At 49.4% G+C, this 17,860-nt stretch overlaps 6 protein-coding genes across 6 annotated transcripts; 3 read left to right on the top strand and 3 right to left on the bottom strand.

Moving 5' to 3' along the window:
• Window positions 1-408: 408 nt before the first annotated feature.
• GIQ15_05405 (uncharacterized protein) lies at window positions 409-3,491 on the top strand (the record flags this gene model as incomplete). The annotated part of the gene is made up of 5 exons (XM_033552822.1): window positions 409-586; window positions 663-1,420; window positions 1,633-1,854; window positions 1,906-2,040; window positions 2,409-3,491. The coding sequence occupies 5 exons, from the start codon at window positions 409-411 to the stop codon at window positions 3,489-3,491; spliced, it is 2,376 nt and encodes a 791-aa protein (XP_033403966.1).
• Window positions 3,492-4,084: 593 nt separating this feature from the next.
• On the bottom strand, window positions 4,085-5,019 carry GIQ15_05404 (uncharacterized protein; the record flags this gene model as incomplete). The annotated part of the gene is made up of 3 exons (XM_033552821.1): window positions 4,085-4,205; window positions 4,411-4,719; window positions 4,778-5,019. 3 exons carry the CDS (start codon window positions 5,017-5,019, stop codon window positions 4,085-4,087), a joined length of 672 nt encoding a protein of 223 aa, XP_033403965.1.
• A 1,064-nt stretch (window positions 5,020-6,083) lies between these two features.
• On the top strand, window positions 6,084-7,554 carry GIQ15_05403 (uncharacterized protein; the record flags this gene model as incomplete). Its single annotated transcript, XM_033552820.1, has 3 exons — window positions 6,084-6,675; window positions 6,748-7,457; window positions 7,501-7,554. 3 exons carry the CDS (start codon window positions 6,084-6,086, stop codon window positions 7,552-7,554), a joined length of 1,356 nt encoding a protein of 451 aa, XP_033403964.1.
• A 963-nt stretch (window positions 7,555-8,517) lies between these two features.
• GIQ15_05402 (uncharacterized protein) lies at window positions 8,518-9,414 on the bottom strand (the record flags this gene model as incomplete). The annotated part of the gene is made up of 1 exon (XM_033552819.1): window positions 8,518-9,414. One exon carries the CDS (start codon window positions 9,412-9,414, stop codon window positions 8,518-8,520), a length of 897 nt encoding a protein of 298 aa, XP_033403963.1.
• An 801-nt stretch (window positions 9,415-10,215) lies between these two features.
• GIQ15_05401 (stu1) lies at window positions 10,216-14,398 on the top strand (the record flags this gene model as incomplete). The annotated part of the gene is made up of 5 exons (XM_033552818.1): window positions 10,216-10,671; window positions 10,758-10,876; window positions 10,949-11,190; window positions 11,250-12,057; window positions 12,112-14,398. The coding sequence occupies 5 exons, from the start codon at window positions 10,216-10,218 to the stop codon at window positions 14,396-14,398; spliced, it is 3,912 nt and encodes a 1,303-aa protein (XP_033403962.1).
• A 917-nt stretch (window positions 14,399-15,315) lies between these two features.
• On the bottom strand, window positions 15,316-16,687 carry GIQ15_05400 (aerobactin siderophore biosynthesis protein iucB; the record flags this gene model as incomplete). The annotated part of the gene is made up of 2 exons (XM_033552817.1): window positions 15,316-15,642; window positions 15,701-16,687. The coding sequence occupies 2 exons, from the start codon at window positions 16,685-16,687 to the stop codon at window positions 15,316-15,318; spliced, it is 1,314 nt and encodes a 437-aa protein (XP_033403961.1).
• Window positions 16,688-17,860: the final 1,173 nt, after the last annotated feature.

The following is a 17,860-nucleotide window of genomic DNA, read 5'->3' as shown; positions in this document are numbered from 1 at the left end:
ACAGTTAAGGAGAGCAACAATTAAGATGCCTTAGCTTACAGCCTAATACAGAGGTAACAAAGTATCCTGCGTCAAAGCGGAGATTAATTACCATTATTACCGTAATACATATATAGCTTCACATCTTCCCTTGGACATCTATCAAAAAAGAAGAAGAACACAGGCAGCAATAATAAGATAAACAGAGAGGATGGCCATGAGTTCGCCGCCAGGTGGGAGCAGGCAGATAGATTTCTGTACTCTCGCCATGTTCATCATTGGCTAGTGAAACGTCCATTCCGTCTCCCTGTCCAGCCGCCGAAGCTAACGGAGGGGGAAGATGTAGACGAGATCGAATATCTGCCTCCCAGGCCTCCGGTGCGAGATATCGTCGGCGGAGCTGGCTCATTTGCCGCTATAGGTGCGCGCATGGCTGCTGGAAAGGAACACTCGCGCTCAGTTGGCTGGATCGTGGATATGGGCTACGATTTTCCAGCGCATGTCCGAGACCTGATTGCAAGCTGGGATACGCATTGCGTCTTTAGGGAGGACCCGGACAGGCAAACCACCAAGGGCTGGAACGGCTACGAGGCTAATGAGAAGAGAGGTGGGTTGAAATTATCTATACACTCACACAGGCGCTAAAGCTCTCCTCTTAACGTTTGCCTTGGAACTGCTGTTAGTCTTCAAGTACCTTACGCCGAAAATCCGTATCGGCCCCCAGTCACTTACGCCGGAGCTAGTCCTTTCAAACACGTTCCATATGTCATGCTCTGCAGACAGGTGCTATGACATAGTGCAAGGGATACTTGAAAGGAGGCGCGAGTTAAGTGAGGAACACAAGTTGGAACTACGACGACCAATATTTGTCTGGGAGCCATTCCCAGATTCCTGTCGTCCCGAGGAGCTCTCGGGGTTTTACGAGGTCATTCGTCATGTAGACGTGGTGAGCCCGAACGAGCTTGAGATGGGAAGCTACTTTGGCAATTCCTCGTGGCACGTTGACAACCCTAGGGACCAAGAGCTATCTCGATCGGTTGTCCGGTCGGGTATCGGGATAGACGGAAACGGGGTACTGGTGGTGCGGGCCGGACGAGAAGGATGTTATGCCTTTTCTCGGGGCGACCAGCTGGCACTGCCTGCATATCTGAACTCGAGAGTAGTAGATCCCACCGGTGCAGGAAACGCGTTTCTGGGAGCCCTCTGCCAGGTCCTCGCGGGGTCCAACCAGGCTCCCATTAAAGCAGCCCGCGAAATCATGGATGAATCGGAGGACTGGAGAGCAGCTTGCGTCACATGGGATGACAGGGAGAACGTCCTGGCTGGACTGATATGCGCCACAGTCGCAGCTAGCTATGTAATCGAGCAAGTAGGCGTCCCTGTCCTAAGCTGCTCGCCCGAAGGCGAGGAATACTGGAACGGCACGAGTTATGTTGCGCGGGTTCGTCTCTACACCAGGAATCTTATTGAGACATCCCATAAGAAATAAGGTGGTGGCTCAATAACTGAACATCAATTGTTTTCTATCCACTTGAAAACAAAACGCCGTGATATGAATAACTGTACAGGCCACAATCCACTTCTAGCTCATAAATCCTTTTTCGACGCTATCGCCCGCTCGTGTTCGATAATCTGCTTGCTCCACCTGTAAAGACACCGTTAGAATATTTTGGTCCCAATGTATGCTTCGTAGGTGCGTCCATACCATCGGCTGGGGAAGAAACGGCCTGGCTCTGGGAACTTGTTTCGGAATTCGTGCTCCGCGCTGTAGTTGAAGAGCAATGCGGCAAACCCGAGGGCGGTAGTGCCGATAACGAACGTATTGAACTTCCAGTTGGAGGGCTGAGCGTACCAGCCGCCCGCGGGCGACCAGACGTGAGTCGGGTAACTGTGATGGCAAGATGTCAGCTATGCGTCGACTTCCAGCCGGGGAACCGCCAATTGGACGGTCGAGACGGCAGAGAGGGCAAAGAGAGCAGCGAGCGCACCGGATCTTTGGACCTCCACCCATTTTCAAAGCTGTGCGGCCGGACAACGAGCGCGATGTGGTGTATCTGCGTGGTTCTGCTTGTTTGGCCTGCGACTTTGGACTTTTGACGTCGAAGGAGTGAAAGTGCCAGCCCACCCCGAAACGGCCTAGCGCGCCCTGCAAACCCATCTCACAAATTCAACCTCCGGGCGAGTTTGCAAATTTATCAGCTCCCCAGCACAGGAGAAGCAACACGTCGAGCAACGTCGAGCAGTCACTTCAGCGTCTCCAATTGAGCTGCTCGTCTGAACCCCCCGACCCTTCACCCATCTGTACCCGCGGACTGGGAGCCCAAATGAAAAGACTGCAGCTCCTACGCTGGAGCGGTGCCGTTTTATCGCCGCCAATACGATCCTGCCGCAGCAGTAGCAGCAGCAGCACATATCTACGGCCTCTTCAGCAAAGGAGTGCGAGATGTCTCTCCTCCGTGGCCGCGCCAGTCGTTCCAGACCATGACCTTCCTCCTCTCTCCCACAACATTCGAACTCCAAGCCCGCCGCTCGCATCTGCAGTGGATTTCATAGCTTCGCCAAAGCTTTCGTCACTCCATGCTCGACTCTCGTTACCAGAGCGACTACCGCTCCAAACGCTGGCTCGCACCCTAATCGATGCCTCCGCTGACACCTCGACTCAATTTAACAACCATTCCTTCTCCGTCCTTGGTAATGACCTCCTCTCATACTACACCACCGAACATCTCATCTGCCAATACCCACGGCTCCCAATGTCGGTACTCTGGACAGCATTGTACGCATACATAGGGCCAAAGGCATTGGCTGTCGTGGCTCGTGAATGGGGCGTTGAGCACGCAGCCGAGCCAGGCAGCGAGGTTGATCCTGCCTACCTCCAGTTCAGGATAGCGGACCAGGAAACATTAGATAAGGAGAGCGAACAGGTGCCTCCGGGCATATCCCGCGCCCCCTTGCCCGGCGAGAAGTTTAGGCGAGGGCTAGGCTCGCTGTTTGTAAACGACAGCGAATTCACCGAGGGTCGTGACTTCAATCCAAACTCCTACGGCGACCCCATCACACCAACACAGGCCTCTGCAAACTTCGTCCGTGCGTTGATGGGTGCCATATACCTCCACGGAGGACGGCCTGCCGCGAAGACCTTCTTCGAAGAACACTTCAAGACCCGCCAATTACCAATTGCTGATCTCTTTGGTTTCTCGCAGCCCACACGCGACCTCTCAAAACTGTGCAAGCGCGAAGGATTCGAGGCTCCCGTGGCCAAGATTATCAGCGAAACGGGTCGAATGAGCAGACACCCTGTGTATATCGTCGGCATCTACTCCGGCAAGGATAAACTCGGCGAAGGAGCTGGTGCAAGCTTATCTGAGGCTCGCGTCAGGGCAGCCGTCGCCGCGTTGAAGAGTTGGTACCTCTACAGCCCACTCAATGCCAGAGTCCCCAGCTCAATGGAAGAAGAGGGCGCGCAGCCATGGAAACGAGCACACATCGATCCGGGAGAGATCATTGTTTAATTTGGGAGAGCGCAAAAAGCTTATTTTACATACAGAGACAGACCTACCTATCTATCTGGCTGGTCATGGCGCGCGGAGGTTGGACATGATACATTACTTTTTACTCCTTTTTCCAACCATGTTTAACTATGATTTCTTTTTTGAAATACATGTACCATATATATGGCGTTGTTGCGTCAATTCTATACTTTTACGTTTTTTTTAAACTGGTACCCGCCCCCAAGCCTATGACCTAACATTTCCTTTTTTCAAAAGGGTTATAACCACCTTGAAGTAGTAGCACCTGCAGTCAAAGTGTAGTTAATAAGAGTAACCTTGGTTCCGTTAGTATATCCTTAACGTTGGTATGGTAAACATCGTTACTCCTTTATCCTGAATAGAAAGCCATATTAAGGCGATAGTATAACCCTAGTGACAGATACACTTGGAATATTAACGCATGCCGCCAAAGAAAGAATGGGTAGACATGACTACCACCGAAAAAAAAAAAACGGAAAGCCGAGTCCAAAATAACCGGTCAAGGAGGAAACACACAAGCGCCTTCACCCCATACCACCACAGTACATCAAAACTCATAAGAAGCCTTACACTGACTACCATTTCGTTCCACGGGCGCTGGAACGTGCTAGGCCCCAGAGGATATAGTCGCCTTCTGAGAATTTCATTGGCTCCTTTTTTTCGTCCACAAAGATATGCTCAAAGTCGACAAACCAGCTGTAAGGTCAGAGTCAGAATTTAAGCACAATATATATCGGACCACGATAAACTTGCCATTTATTCTTTTCCTCGTCGTAGAGGACGTTGGCGAGATGCGTGTCGACTGGACAAGCGTGATAGTGATATAGCTCCCTAATACATATCTGGTTAAAGCAAATTCCCAACTACAGACGACAGCGTAACAGTAAAGTGGGAGCCTTACTCTAGAGATTTGCGAAAAGCAGCCCGAATCTTGTTACGTTTGGCCATGTCGTATTCCCAAAAATGAGTAAGGGGCACCCCGGGGACCTTCTCCATCACTATAAACATGATATAGCCACCTGGTACGGGTGAATGGCCCCATTCTTGCAATGACCGCTTCACGTTGAAGAGTTTCGGAGTCACCTTGCAGCCTTTCTTATTGAAGTGCCGTAAAGATCCAACCTCCTGATTTGTCCAAGAAGAAGGCTCGGTAGAAGCCAGTCTCTTTCGAACTGCCGGAATCTTGCTGGCCGGATATTCAGGGGGCACTCTGTGTCAATGTCAGATTCAACCATCGAAATTCGAATACTTATGGCTTTGGTTCTTACTGTAGTCGAATTTTAACTATAGCCTCCATCCCAACCGATTTTCCTTCGATCTGTCGGCAAGTATAGACTGCTTGGCCCTCTGCCAGTGGCTTCCTTGTTCCAGTTACTGTTCCTGGACAGAAAGTTGCCCGCTCAGATAGCTTTTCCTGGATCAACCACTCTGATTTATCGTCATTGCACCAAATCACGAGGTTGTCAAACAAGTCCCCAATCCAGTCTTGGTAAAATTCCGGGCCACCCATAATGTAAATTGATCGAAGTAAGAACAGGAAAGCAGAGAGATGATTGTGGTGATGGATGAAGGGAAACCGACAGTGATGTTGCTTTGTTTATATGTTTGGCGCCTAGTTGAGTCTTGGCAAATTTGAAAATAGACCTTGGGGGCGGCTATTAGATTCAAACAACGACAACCACCCAAACTCCAACTAGATTCGTTTGACCATCAAAAATCAATGCACGGCGCAGCTACTTTGGGCGCGTACTATAAGTATGGCCTATTTTTTCTGGCTAGAAGGGTGAACCATGTGCATTGATACATTCATATGCGGCCAGGATTCCGCCGTTGCTGTAGGGCGTGCAGCTCTGATCCCTCCCTGGCCAGTCAATGCTATAATTTTAGCGCAAGATGGTTATATACCAAACAGAGATTATATGATCAGTCCTTAAGGTTCTTTATTTTATTAAGGAATCAGATAGAAACAGCCCTTATCCATTTAAATCCTGCTTAAGTATTAAAGCTTATACCCAACCTTATACCCACCTTCGGTTTACTCTTTTTCTAATGGGCAGCGCTTTCGTCATTCCCTGGTATTGAACAAGCGTCCAAAAGGGCTATTGCTGGGGTTCTTACCCACTATATGGGGGCCGAACTAGCAGGTCATCGGCGCCTAACTCGTGGCGCTAATTTGGCCCACGTTATGATGGGTGTGTTTCTGGTATAACGCTAACGCACAGTACTTATTGGACGAGCAAGCTCTGCAAGGATATAATGCGGGATATACAGAGACGGCGTCTCGCCGCGGTGGATTTACCAACATTAAGGATCCCAGATATCTCATCCAACCATTACGCGCTGGCTATCACGACAATGCCCGTAGTAGATCCTAGGTGCATGAACTACTATTACAGACGTACACCCCCAGTGTTATAAAGCCGTTGCTTTCTTCGAAATTTCAATCACACAGAACTTACTATTCACACAGCACTTACTATTCACCTTCAAGCCTATACTTCTCTCAGAATCTATCACTGCAAGACTTAGTATCTACTTTTATCCCTTGATCTCCAATTTAAATTCAACGCAAACATGCAGAAAGCACCAGAAAAAGTTAGCTACTTCGATGGCGCCTCAATCCTCCGCGATCCGCTTCCTGAACTTTTAATTCGAGAAGGATTTCAAACAATGAGCTCCGCCTGGCACGATATATACTATCTGGGAGAGTTGCGCCCCTGGCATATGATGAAGGAAGCTAAGGCCTGGACGGCCTCAAACCTGCTGAAGAAACAACCTCTATCCGTCAACGTGGAAAGCATCATGAAATACGCAGGCTATATCCACCATGAGCACTACCTTTGTGGCGATGAGCAGTCCATATGCGGGCGATTTGCGCAGAACGCTCTTGGCCCGGCAAGCGCAGTTGCGATCCATAATGGTATCAACTTCCGCTTCGGCGACCACAAGGTCTGCATTGAGAGCCAAAATCCGGGCAATAAAAGGCATATCCCAGATCATGTTGCCGTCGATTGCTCAGCCAGAACCCCTGATGAGCTAGAAATGCTTTTGACTGAGCCCAATATGGCCGTTGTGGGAGAAGCAAAGACTCCATGGAAGCATGACCTTTGTGAATACGTTTCTAGATACAAGAAGGGGCAGGATACCCACCTTCGGCGAGCACTTGGTATGCATTTTCTTAGTTTCCTGCGTTTGATGACGTTGTACGATTAGTTAACTAACACTGTCCCTATTCTAGGCCAGATCGCCTCTTATATGTATCGCTATCAAATGAGGTACGGGTTTCTCACAACATACAACGACACCATATTCCTCCAGCAGGACCGAGGGAGTGATGGAAAGTCGAGACTACTTTTTTCACCGCCCATCAACGCGTTTAGTTCTCCAAACAATGATGATGATAACGTTTCGGTTCGACAATGCCTCTACTACATCCTCTCCGTCATCAACCAAACTAATCAGCGTGAAATGGAGAATACTTTCAAGGAAGAAGACTGGACTGGTCCACTTTACAAACTACCTTCCTACGGAGAATTAACTCCTGTCACCAAAATGACTAAACCATCGCACGAAGCACTCCAAATGACACCGATGGGTATGCAACCATTACAGTCGTCTGCGCCACTAGCCCTAGTTAAAAATGGATTGGCATTCGAAGCAACCATTTCCTTCCAGGCTCGTCATATTCACGAACAGAAACGTGGTGAAAAACTTGTTGAAATCAACGGAAAATCGATAGAGGTAATTATTTTCGATGACAAGAGCAATAAATCCCTATCTACTGCTCTCAAACCGGATGCGAGAAAAGGGGACGGGAATTCTAGCCAGCGCACAGTTGCCTTCAGCGATTCACGTGGAGAGAACCCAAAACCTTCAAAAGGGGGAGGCGGGCTGTTTTCCAATCGTTCGGCAAAAGATTCATCTCGTCTGGAAGAGCCATCAAGTCTTGTAGGCCGAAGAGGAGAATCTAGATTGGATTCAGGTTATCTAGGCCATGAGCGAAGCTCCTCTAGAGAGCCAAGCCGAAGGGGGGAATCAAGACTAGATTCGGAATATTCAAGTTCTCAACGGGGAGCAGCCAGAGAGCCAGGCCGAAGAGACGTCCTGCCATATCATCAAGAACTTACAGCAAGGGATTCCCGTGATATATTCCTACAGTCACCAACACCAGCTCCCAGTTCGGGGCAGCGCATGGCCGGGTTCCCATTGCCGAGTTCTCGTCAACCGAGCGCTTATCAACCGAGTGAGCATGCTAGCTTGAGCCTGGCTCATCGACCAAGGGAGGATGCACAGCCTTCCAGATCTGAAAGTCCTAAGGGGAGAAAGCTTCGTTCCTCGAATAAGACCTCTGGAAAGCAGTCTCGCAAAAAGTGAGGCTGCTGCGTCGTCTGGCTCCCGCTCATTGTTATCAGATAACGCGCAATGGAACAATATTAGGACTTAGGCAACTGATAAATGCGCCCCTATAGTCGACTCAAGCTGGTTCTTGACGATAGCTTGGTTGATGATTTAAGGTGAACTACTAGAGCAGGTCTCTATGCCCTAAGGTGGATTCTACATTTTTTTTTTTTCACGCAGGTCTATGTACAGTCCTTGTGGACACATGTTTTATCAGATAGTCATATAAATGCAATTTCTTATTTCTTTATAGCCGATAGCTAGTATTCCCTAGCCTACTTATAAGTTTTATCTTATCCCTAAAATTCCCTCGTAGGCTTACCCTTAAACTTATCCTTAGGCTTACCCGTGAAATGCTTTAAACTTATCTTTAGACCGAGCCTAACGCCTATTCCTATCGTTAACGTCGGATAACGACGAACCTAATTGATTGTTATATGCATAGACGGTCCTCTGGCCCTCGGGTCGTACGATAAATACACTTATGTAGGTCAATTTATAGCAGAAATAGTCGAGTACCTTATTCTACCAATAACCCCAAAATAGTTACACGAAGAAACGAAGTAGCCTATGACATCGGCCCTAATATAGTTCCGCCAACATCAGACATCTATTCACAGTTCTGGTCCCTGGGGTTCAAGCCCCCGACATACTCAGCGTAGTCGACCCAGAGATCCAAAACGTCTTGGCCAAAGAGGCCGTTCCAGAAAATATCACCATTAGTACCGAGATACCCCTGCCTCAGGAGGCGGTCATTAATCATGCCCACGGCGCCAGTTCCGATCTTGATATTTTCAATCCATTCAAGGAAGAAAGCGGTGTTTTGGTAGCCTGAATCCCAACTCTTGGGGAGGTCAGCCACGGTGGCTGGGCGTTTCCAGTGAGCAGCGTCGAGCCCCGTCTTTAGACGGACAAAGTCTGCAATACCCTCAATCAGTCCAGAAGGCGGGTTTGGAGCTGATCTGCCTCGCGGAGTAGTATGTTGATAACAGTGCACGAGCTCATGCTGGATGACTCCCAAGATCTCGGCTGTCGTATCTTTCAAATTGGCAGTGTGGGCAATATAGGAGAGTGAGAAATGGATCTCCTTTTGGTTGTTGTCTGAGCTCAGACCCACGGTATAGGCGACGCCTTGGAAATCGTGGAGGATAAACGAGACAGCGCTGGTTGGCGGTAGAGAAGGGTTGAAGTGGACTTGTCTGCCGGGCGCAGCTGAACCTGACGGGGAGGTATAAAGATATTTCACAATCTCTCCTATAGCAGCCTGGATCGCTGCGTATGGATCTTGAACTGCTGCGATGAAGGTCTTTGAGGCCTGGTTGCCTAGATCTTCAAAGTGAAGGCGGAGCTTTGGCTTGGGAACGGCCGGTGCAGCGGTGCTCCCGCATCCCTCCTTCCCCCACTGCGGAGGGTCGTTGGGGGACTCCCTTTCATCTACACCAGTCTCTACCCCTGGCGGGAGTAGGGAGGAGGTAGGCGTCGGGATAGCGGAAGAAGAGCTAGACATGGCTGCTGATATCAACTTGCAAAACGCGCTGTGTATATGTTTCATAGGAGCAGCGATATATGCCACAGACTCGAGTTATATATCCGTCTTTCTCTCCTTTCTTCTTCTCTTTTTTCTTTCTTCTTCTCTTCTTTTCTTTTCCTCAGCTAGTCAGCCGACAAAATATATGTATGAAGTTAGAAGTTAGGTTGCACCGAGCCATGGAAACACATGACATGGTTTTGTGCCTGACTGGCGAGCCACGGTAGAGAGACGCGGGCCGTACGTACAGAAAACCGTAGCAATATCACCTTAACCACTGGCCATCACCGCTGTATCATTCTATCATTGTATTGTGATGCTTCCTGACGTTGATATAGACAAGTTCGCGGTTGATATAGAGAGCGGCTGAGGTAAGCAATGCCAAGGCGTTTGTCAAGCGCATCGGCAAAACACCGCGGGAAGCGCATCAACAAACGACGACGTCGAGAGCAGAAGAAACACCACGACCGCCCGAGTCATCGAGACAGCACTGCGAGCCCGCTGCGAACAGCTGCCTCCCTCTCAAGCTCCAGTCCGGTCTCACAAGGCTCGATAGCCACCGTCGAACGCTCTCACGCTGCGGCATCACCTCCTTTTCCGTGTAACCTCCTCGCTTCCTGGTCTATCTACAGCAAGTAGTTCGACCCGCACCAACACCCTATCCTGTCCACCACACGCCCTAGCAACCAACCCAACCCGCGCTTTCTCATACAGACTGACACCCGGCGATCACTACTAAACGATTATCCCAATGACATTTGCGGTTGTGCGACTCTGACAATGGACGAACGAGCCACGGAGCTACTGGCTGCCCTGCGCAACTCCTCCCTCTCCGTCGACGCGAAGATAGCATCGCTGGCCAAGCTCAAGTCGGAAATCAAGCAGAGGAACGTTCCCACTGCTGCTGCTGGAGATATCTTTGATGCCATCCGCTTGGCCATTGCGTCACAGCATGCCTCCCTCTCTGCCGGGGGCTTCTCCGCACTCGGCCACCTGCTGAAGCGGCTCTACCTCCAGGAACAAAATGCACTCATCGCCAGTCAGGGGCGCAATACATATACCTTGCTACTGGAAAAGCTTGGTGATCACAAGGAACGTGTGCGGGCCCAAGCATCCCAGGCATTCACGGACTTTTGGACAGCGTCACCCGCCGAAGTTGAACATCATGTTCTCGAGGTGGCCCTCGTCGGCAAGAGTCCGAGGGCAAAGGAGACTAGTATGACATGGCTTGTGAAGGTATGCAATCTCATTATTTTTATTCCCCATGATAACTTTTTTTCTTATATAAATATACACACCTGCTGACCCTTGCTGTTATACAGATGACGAAGGAGCATGGGGTTCTTTTCCGCACGCACGTCCGCAGTCTTGTTGTCGGCCTCGAAGATGCAGACAGTGCCGTCAGAGAAACAGCCAAAGCCGCTGTTATCGAGTTATTCCAGTAAGCAAGCAGTCTCCATTTAGTACCCTGTCTTATCAGTTCATACCCTGTAACTCTGTTTTGTCCCTGTAGGAACGCCCCTTCTCGAGCTATATCAGACCTCAAGAGACAGATCCAGTCACACAATGTGAGGCGGTCTATTACATTATCAATTTTTGCTGCTCTTGGAATCAATTCCGTCCCCGATGCAGACGTCCCATCATCCCACTCGGGGCTTAGTGCTGCTCGGCCGGGAAGCAGCTTTTCTCATCGTCGAGAAGAGGTACCAAGGCCCAACTCGGTTCTTTCAACACGATCACACCCAAACCAAGATGGTATGCTCTAATATCCACTTCACTCTTCAAACTGTTATAATCTAACACGGATCTTCAAGGTCGAAATGATGACTCCCATTATGGCCAATCGAGAGTCCCTAAGGGAGATCCACCCCGAAAAGACGCATTTCTCTCGCATGCTGCCAGCATCGAGTCTCTACCGGCTGTTAATCTTGAATCTGAAGAACCTGAACCCATTGATCCAATCACCATATACTCTAACAGAGAGATTGACGACATGTTCCGAGACATGACACCTCATTTTGAAGGCAAGGAGACTGAACACAACTGGCTATTCCGTGAAAAGGGAGTCGCTACCTTACGAAGGTTGACAAAAGGGAACGCGCCGCACGAATACCAGGTCCATTATCTGGCTGGTATCAAACAGCTCCTAGACGGTATTTTGAAAGCTGTCAACTCCCTCCGCACCACTCTATCAGCTGCAGGATGTTCCCTTATTCAAGATATCGCTCGCGTAAACGGACCGGCCATTGAGCCAATGGTAGAAATCCTGCTTCAAAGTCTTATCAAACTTTGTGGTGCCGTTAAGAAAATAACATCCCAGAGTGGGAATATTACTGTCGACACTATTATTGGTAACATATCTTATTCGGCGCGTATACTTCAGCATATGTGGGCTGCGTGTCAGGATAAAAATACACAGCCACGACTGTATACTACTGGATGGCTCAAAACGATCATGACTCGACACGCGAGGCAGAAAAACGCTATCGAACATAGCGGTGGTGTTGATCTTATTGAAAAGTGCATCAAGAGAGGTCTGGCGGACGCTAACCCGGGCGTGAGAGAAAACATGAGAGGAACTTACTGGACATTCGCACACATCTGGCCCGATAGAGCTAGGAGGTATGGTATATCTTCACGCATTTTATATGATAGAGATACTGACTGTTTTTGCAGCATCATATCCGAGCTGGACACAAAATCGAGGTCCCTCCTTGAGAAGGACCCCGGAAACCCTAATGCCGTAGCACCCTCTAGTTCTACGTCTACATCCCGTGAGGGACAGTCTCAAGGATCCTCCTCCACAAGGATGACTCTGAAAGAAACTATTGCTGCACAAAAGAAGGCTCGTATGGCTGCCGCGAGAAGCCTTCCACCCCGCCCAGAATCCGCTCAATCTACATTCTCTGAGCCACGGCCTGCCAGGCCTAACGTAAACAGACAACCGGCGTCATCCTCCTCTGTTCGTAACGTGCCCACTGGAGCACAGCTTTCATCATCAGTACCATCTGCGCAAGGAGGTTCACTATCCTCTGCCCCCATGCGCCCAGCCATGCGTCCTCGTCGGCCAGAGTTAATGAGGCCTGCAACCGCAGACCCTTATTCTCGGAGAAACGCTCCACTCAGCGCTCAGTCAAAGGTATCAAGTCCCTCCAACAGCCCTCAGAGGCCAACTCCGAAAACAGCACCCGTTTCTCGCACCAGGAATCCTCCAGCCCGGCCTAAATCTCGAATGGAGGGTGTAACGACGAATACTCTACAGAGGAAACCTGCAGCGTCTGAGCCGCCAGTGGTTCAGAGGACTGAGCAGAAAGCTATCAACCTTATAGAGCCGGAGCCGGAGCCGGTTATTCCGGCGCCCCAGGTAGTCGAGCAGGCTGTTGCAAGCCCGACTAAGGCAGATGAAGATCTTACTATCGTTTTGCCTGATCTTAACGCTTCAGCCATTGCTGCTCCAAATCCAGCCCCAGTTGATGCTGCAGCTGAAAGCCCAATTGAAGCTCCGGTTGCTTCGCCGATTGAAGCGCCTATTGCAGTCGCGGATGAACCCCCAGCTGATATCATAGCTGATATCCCAGCTGAGTCACCAGCTGAAGTTCCAACTGCTATTGACTCGACCGATCTGTCCAGGGTAGATGCAGATCTCACGCAGTCCCGTATTGAGGATATGCCAGAAGTGCAGCCAGATCCCACTACAGATGCAGTTATCGCAGACAGCCAAATTACACCCCCTCGACCTCATCACGTCAGCACTACGCCACTATCCAAAGTCCCTATACCATCTCCCAAATTTCGCAAAAATGGCAAGGACACTACCCTCTCCAGCCCCCTTCAGACCCCGCCAAAGAGCAGTGTTCGGCCCCCTGATACGGAAATCTCTACCATTATCAAGCTATCTCCGCCTTCTACATCTGCAGAATCCAATGGAGCGACCGCTCTTAAAGTTTATGAGGACCCTCAGTCCCCTCTCTCAAAAGCTGCAGATCCTTCTCCCACAACACCACACACAAACCGGCTAGTTTCTAGAACTAAACCTCTTGAGGCTTTACCTTTAAATGAACCCTCAAGCACTAATCGTAAATATAATCAGGATACACAGAGTATCGCGCCATTGTCATATTCTCCTCCTTCCCCTGCATCCAATGAGAACTCCCACCGAAGATGGAAGAAAGTCGAAATATCAGAAAGACGAAGGAGCCTTAGCCCTCACTCCAAAGATCCAGCCAGGGCTCGCGACATGATCGATCGTGGACTTATGAGGATCCGAACGTCTTCTCTAGATGTCCATGGTTATAGGAAATTTCAGGGCCTAGTCCGATACCACGAGTCAATTGTTAACGACGAGACCAAATATTCCCAAATTTTGCTCGCGTTATTCGATGCATTGGAATCCCCCGATGGAGATAAGGCTTCAAGCACTGGTCGGTCTTTCGATTTAAAAACACAAGTTCTCTTCACCATACGTCTTATGTTCTCCCAAAACCGAGAGCTTTTTTCAAAGTTCTACTCCAGGGCAATGATCTCGATCATCACGGCAAGAAAACATTACGAGATCACAAATCACATTGTTTCCGGCCTTGAGGAAACGTCCGAGGATATCGTCAGTGCCTGCAATCCTCCAGAAGTAGCTGACGCAATTCTCGACCTCCTGGAAACAGAAGAGAAATCTCCAGAGGCGAGTCGCATGATATCCATGGGCACTTATGTTCTCTGCGGACTCCTACGTCGTCTAAACGATAAGAAGCTATACTTCAGTGATCCAGAACTTGAACGACTGGGCAAATTTGCCAGCGAGAATCTCAGGAACCCACAGCCTGATGTTCGTCGTGCAGTGATGGACTTCTGCCTAGAGTTACACGAGATGGTCAAGCCGGAAGACAAGTTTTGGTCCATAGTTAACTCCCCAGTTGAGGATGTCCGACCGCTCCTAACATATTATATCATGCGGAAACCAAAGGTTTGATCCGAGACATTCTCATTCTGTCTTCCTTTTCTTCCCGTAGCCCCGTTTTTTCCTCTTCAAATTCTCTTTTCTCAGCTACATATTTGCGTCATACCCTTGACTTTGGACAACCCTATACTCTCTTTAATATCTCCTGACCAACTCGTCAACACTTTTATTCTCCCTTTCTGCCCCTTTGGTTTTCACGACGCAGGCAATGTATCGCGTTTTGCACGCTGTCACGCTGTGAGATGAACTGGGATACCTTCTAGCCAATGATGCTTCAGCGTCGGGATTGTATTATTTGATATTAGTTCTTTTCATCTTTGTGCCCAACCTCAATAGTATCCATTTAATTCTTCTTTATATATTTCTTCTTTTCTCTCCTCACTGAGTCGTGTGCTAAAAAAACCCCCGTGCCCGCGTTTAACTACACATTTCTTTTTCCCTGTTCCTGCTTTCTTTCTTCGGAACTTCAAAAGCTTTGCTCGAGATATCAGCGTTTCGACCCTCCTTGCTGGCTGTATCGTTACTACCGTACGGACTATCTGCTTTGTATAGGGGCACATCCATGGTAAAAGAAGAGTGATTTGAGGGTTTGGGAGTTTGACCAGAATTTGGATTCTGGACTGGGCGACAAGGTTGTTAAAAGTTTTCGTTTCGTGTCTTTCGTTCATGGGCTTCCATGCATGCAGGATGCATGTACCTCTAGTCAACTTCGGGAATTCACACTTTTTATCTGGTTACGAACGGGGGAGGCAGATTTCGTTTGAACAGCTTATCCAACTACGCTTGGCTAATCTCGTATTCTTGCATATGTTCATTATCGCCTCGGAGAGAAGCGTAATAACTATCAACCCGGTACATTTCCCTACACTTGAGGGCAGATTTTTTTTATCGCACAATACAAATAAATCAAGTGATTTCCAAAAGGATTCCTATGAACTTTCACAATATTCGAAGGGAGGCTGCTGGAAGAATTTCTCCCGTGGGCACATGATCAGAGCGGCCCGCTTATGGGGTAGATCAATAAATTTGTTAATATGGTATCCGTTCGCTTGGTCGTAAGCAAGGACTTTGGCGCCAGTTGCTCTCGGCTCGCCAACGGTCAAGTTGGTGCGAGGCTCATCGAGGAACATGTAATGTGTTAGGCAGGTGTGCCAGGCCTTAACGCGGTGTGGGCCACGGAAACGAGCGTCGCCTACAAGGAAGTGTCGACCACGGTCGTAATCACCGGCATCGTAGTAGGGCCCAATGGCATCCTCCTATGGTTTAATACATTAATATGTGTTGGTTTCGCTTCATTTTTAGTTGATGGCTTACCTTGGCCCAATAAATCTCATAATAGGCAAAAAATGTATCATCGAACTTGGCCAGGACTGGGAATTGGTGAATATCTTCGTGAATATTTCGTAGATATTCCCGATGCTGTTCTAGGGTTCCGGTTTCATTCCACCCTGCAGCGACTCTGGGATCATTCTGCCATACATGGAAATAGTTAACATGTTCCTCATTCGTCCAATCAAGCGCGACCATGGAGAATGTCTCCTTCAAGTGAGGGATATAGCGGCTGTAAATGGTCGATCCCGGTGTCGGCTTCACTGGGCGAATTGGATGAGTTGTGTGAATTCGTGACGAGGGGAATTTTGTGGTCAGTGAGTAATCCAGTGCTCGGGGAGGGAAAGCAGATTCGAACGATGGAGAGATGTCCGCATTTTCAGGTCCAGCAACCCAAATTGGTTTTGGTCCAAAGGGAGAGCCGGCACCCTGCCAGAATGACCGTCTGAGAACAACTAGCTGGCCAATATGGTCTTCCGAAGTAGGGACTGGTTGGCCTGGAGGGGCGCTGGGCGCGGGGTGAGAGATCGCCAATCCAACAGCTTCAAGCTGTCGAGCTAGTACATCACTCCCGCCTCCGTTTAATGTGATTCTGAACACTTCTAGTTCTGGATGGACTGTGAGGATAGAATAGACAACAATCCAGATCTGCCCGACGGTTGGAGTATCATTCCCTTCCCATTTCATGTTAGAAATCGGGTTCTTTTTGGCGCGAGCCCATGCTGAGTTATTATTGTCCGGAGGAATAGACGAAGCATCTTCCATGCACAGGTCTGTGAAAGCAAGGCTGGGGTGATGAAGAGTTACTTTCTGCGGCTTTGATTCTGCGTTGGTCTCGGCGCATAATTGAACCCGGAGAGATTTCGGGTTACAGTTGGGAGAGGATTCGACGATCTCGTAGCTAGCATTCTGTGGTTCAGGGACTCGAATGAAGGGGGCACGCTCCTGTGAGAGCAAAGAGTAATTCGACATCTTCAAATAATCAATTGGGTAAACCGGGACTATGAACAATGGCCTTTTTCCCTTAGAGCGCAGGACAACGGGATTACGTCGGGAAATTTTTGAATTGGCGGCCGAGGGGACGTCAGAGGGGCCAAAATATATTCGTTTTGTTGTCCAACGGTCACAAGAGAGCCGGAATACGAGTGTATATGATGCAACTTAAGAGCTAGCGTTTTCGTTGAGAGAGAGAGAGAGCCGGATATCCATAAATCAGGCCATTGAGGGGACGTTGGCCAACCCACTCTCTGGAAAATCGCTCCGGCCATGTCCATCTGATAATGCAACGTAGGTTTAGCGACCCCTGGACCCTTACCCGCCCTCGGTCCATCAGCACGGCTGGCCATTCATGGGTTTTTCCGCAAGAAAGTGCAAACACGTCAGGGGGCCCTCCATGATGCAACAGGCACGAAACTCGTTTTTCGTGGACAACGTGGATCCTTATCAGATGCCGTGTGGGCTTCCTGCAGGCCAATGATGGCCACTGCCAGCAGCAAAGCGCTGATGCTGGTCTCTTGTTCGTATGCGAAAAGTTCGCTCGTTCCGCGCACAAGTCGAGACAAGGTTATCAGATGGAAAAGAGTGGAGCCACTGCCATCTTATCTCTGTCCTAGCGTCTCTCGGCCATCTCCTTGCATCCGACATTTCCCTCAGCGGAACACTCCTCGCCTTGTCCTCAGCCATGTCCGCCATGTCTACCACGACTGTCTGGACTGTCTAGTCTGTCTGCCATGGCTGTCTGGTCCGGCTGCATGTTTGCTTTGGATGCAGCCGCCACGAGAGAATGTTTCAGGTCACGGCATCGCCCCTGGTTCGAACCCCCAAGGCACTCAGGGTAATGTGCACTAGCTGAGTTTGCCCAGCGACGGGGCAACCTATGCCTGCACAATTCCCATCCTTGCAATCTGATAAAAATTCTTCTCCTTTGCTCGGCCCCGCCATGGAATACCCACTCGTGCCCAAAGCAAAGGTTTCTGATCTGGGTTAGGCCTGGGTTAGACCTGGGTGCTGGAGCAGTCCTCAGCATGCATACGTTAAGACCGCTTCGTCCGGAAGCAGCTTTGTCTTTTTGTTCGTTTTTCCTCTCTTCCCCGTTGTCCCGATATATACACTTTCGATGGGATGAGCTACCGGATGCAATCTCTC

Source organism: Arthroderma uncinatum (genome assembly GCF_011692745.1).
Source record: "Arthroderma uncinatum strain CBS 119779 chromosome Unknown scaffold4, whole genome shotgun sequence".
In the NCBI taxonomy this organism is placed as follows: Eukaryota; Fungi; Ascomycota; class Eurotiomycetes; order Onygenales; family Arthrodermataceae; genus Arthroderma; species Arthroderma uncinatum.
This window is presented reverse-complemented; position numbering and strand designations above follow the sequence as displayed.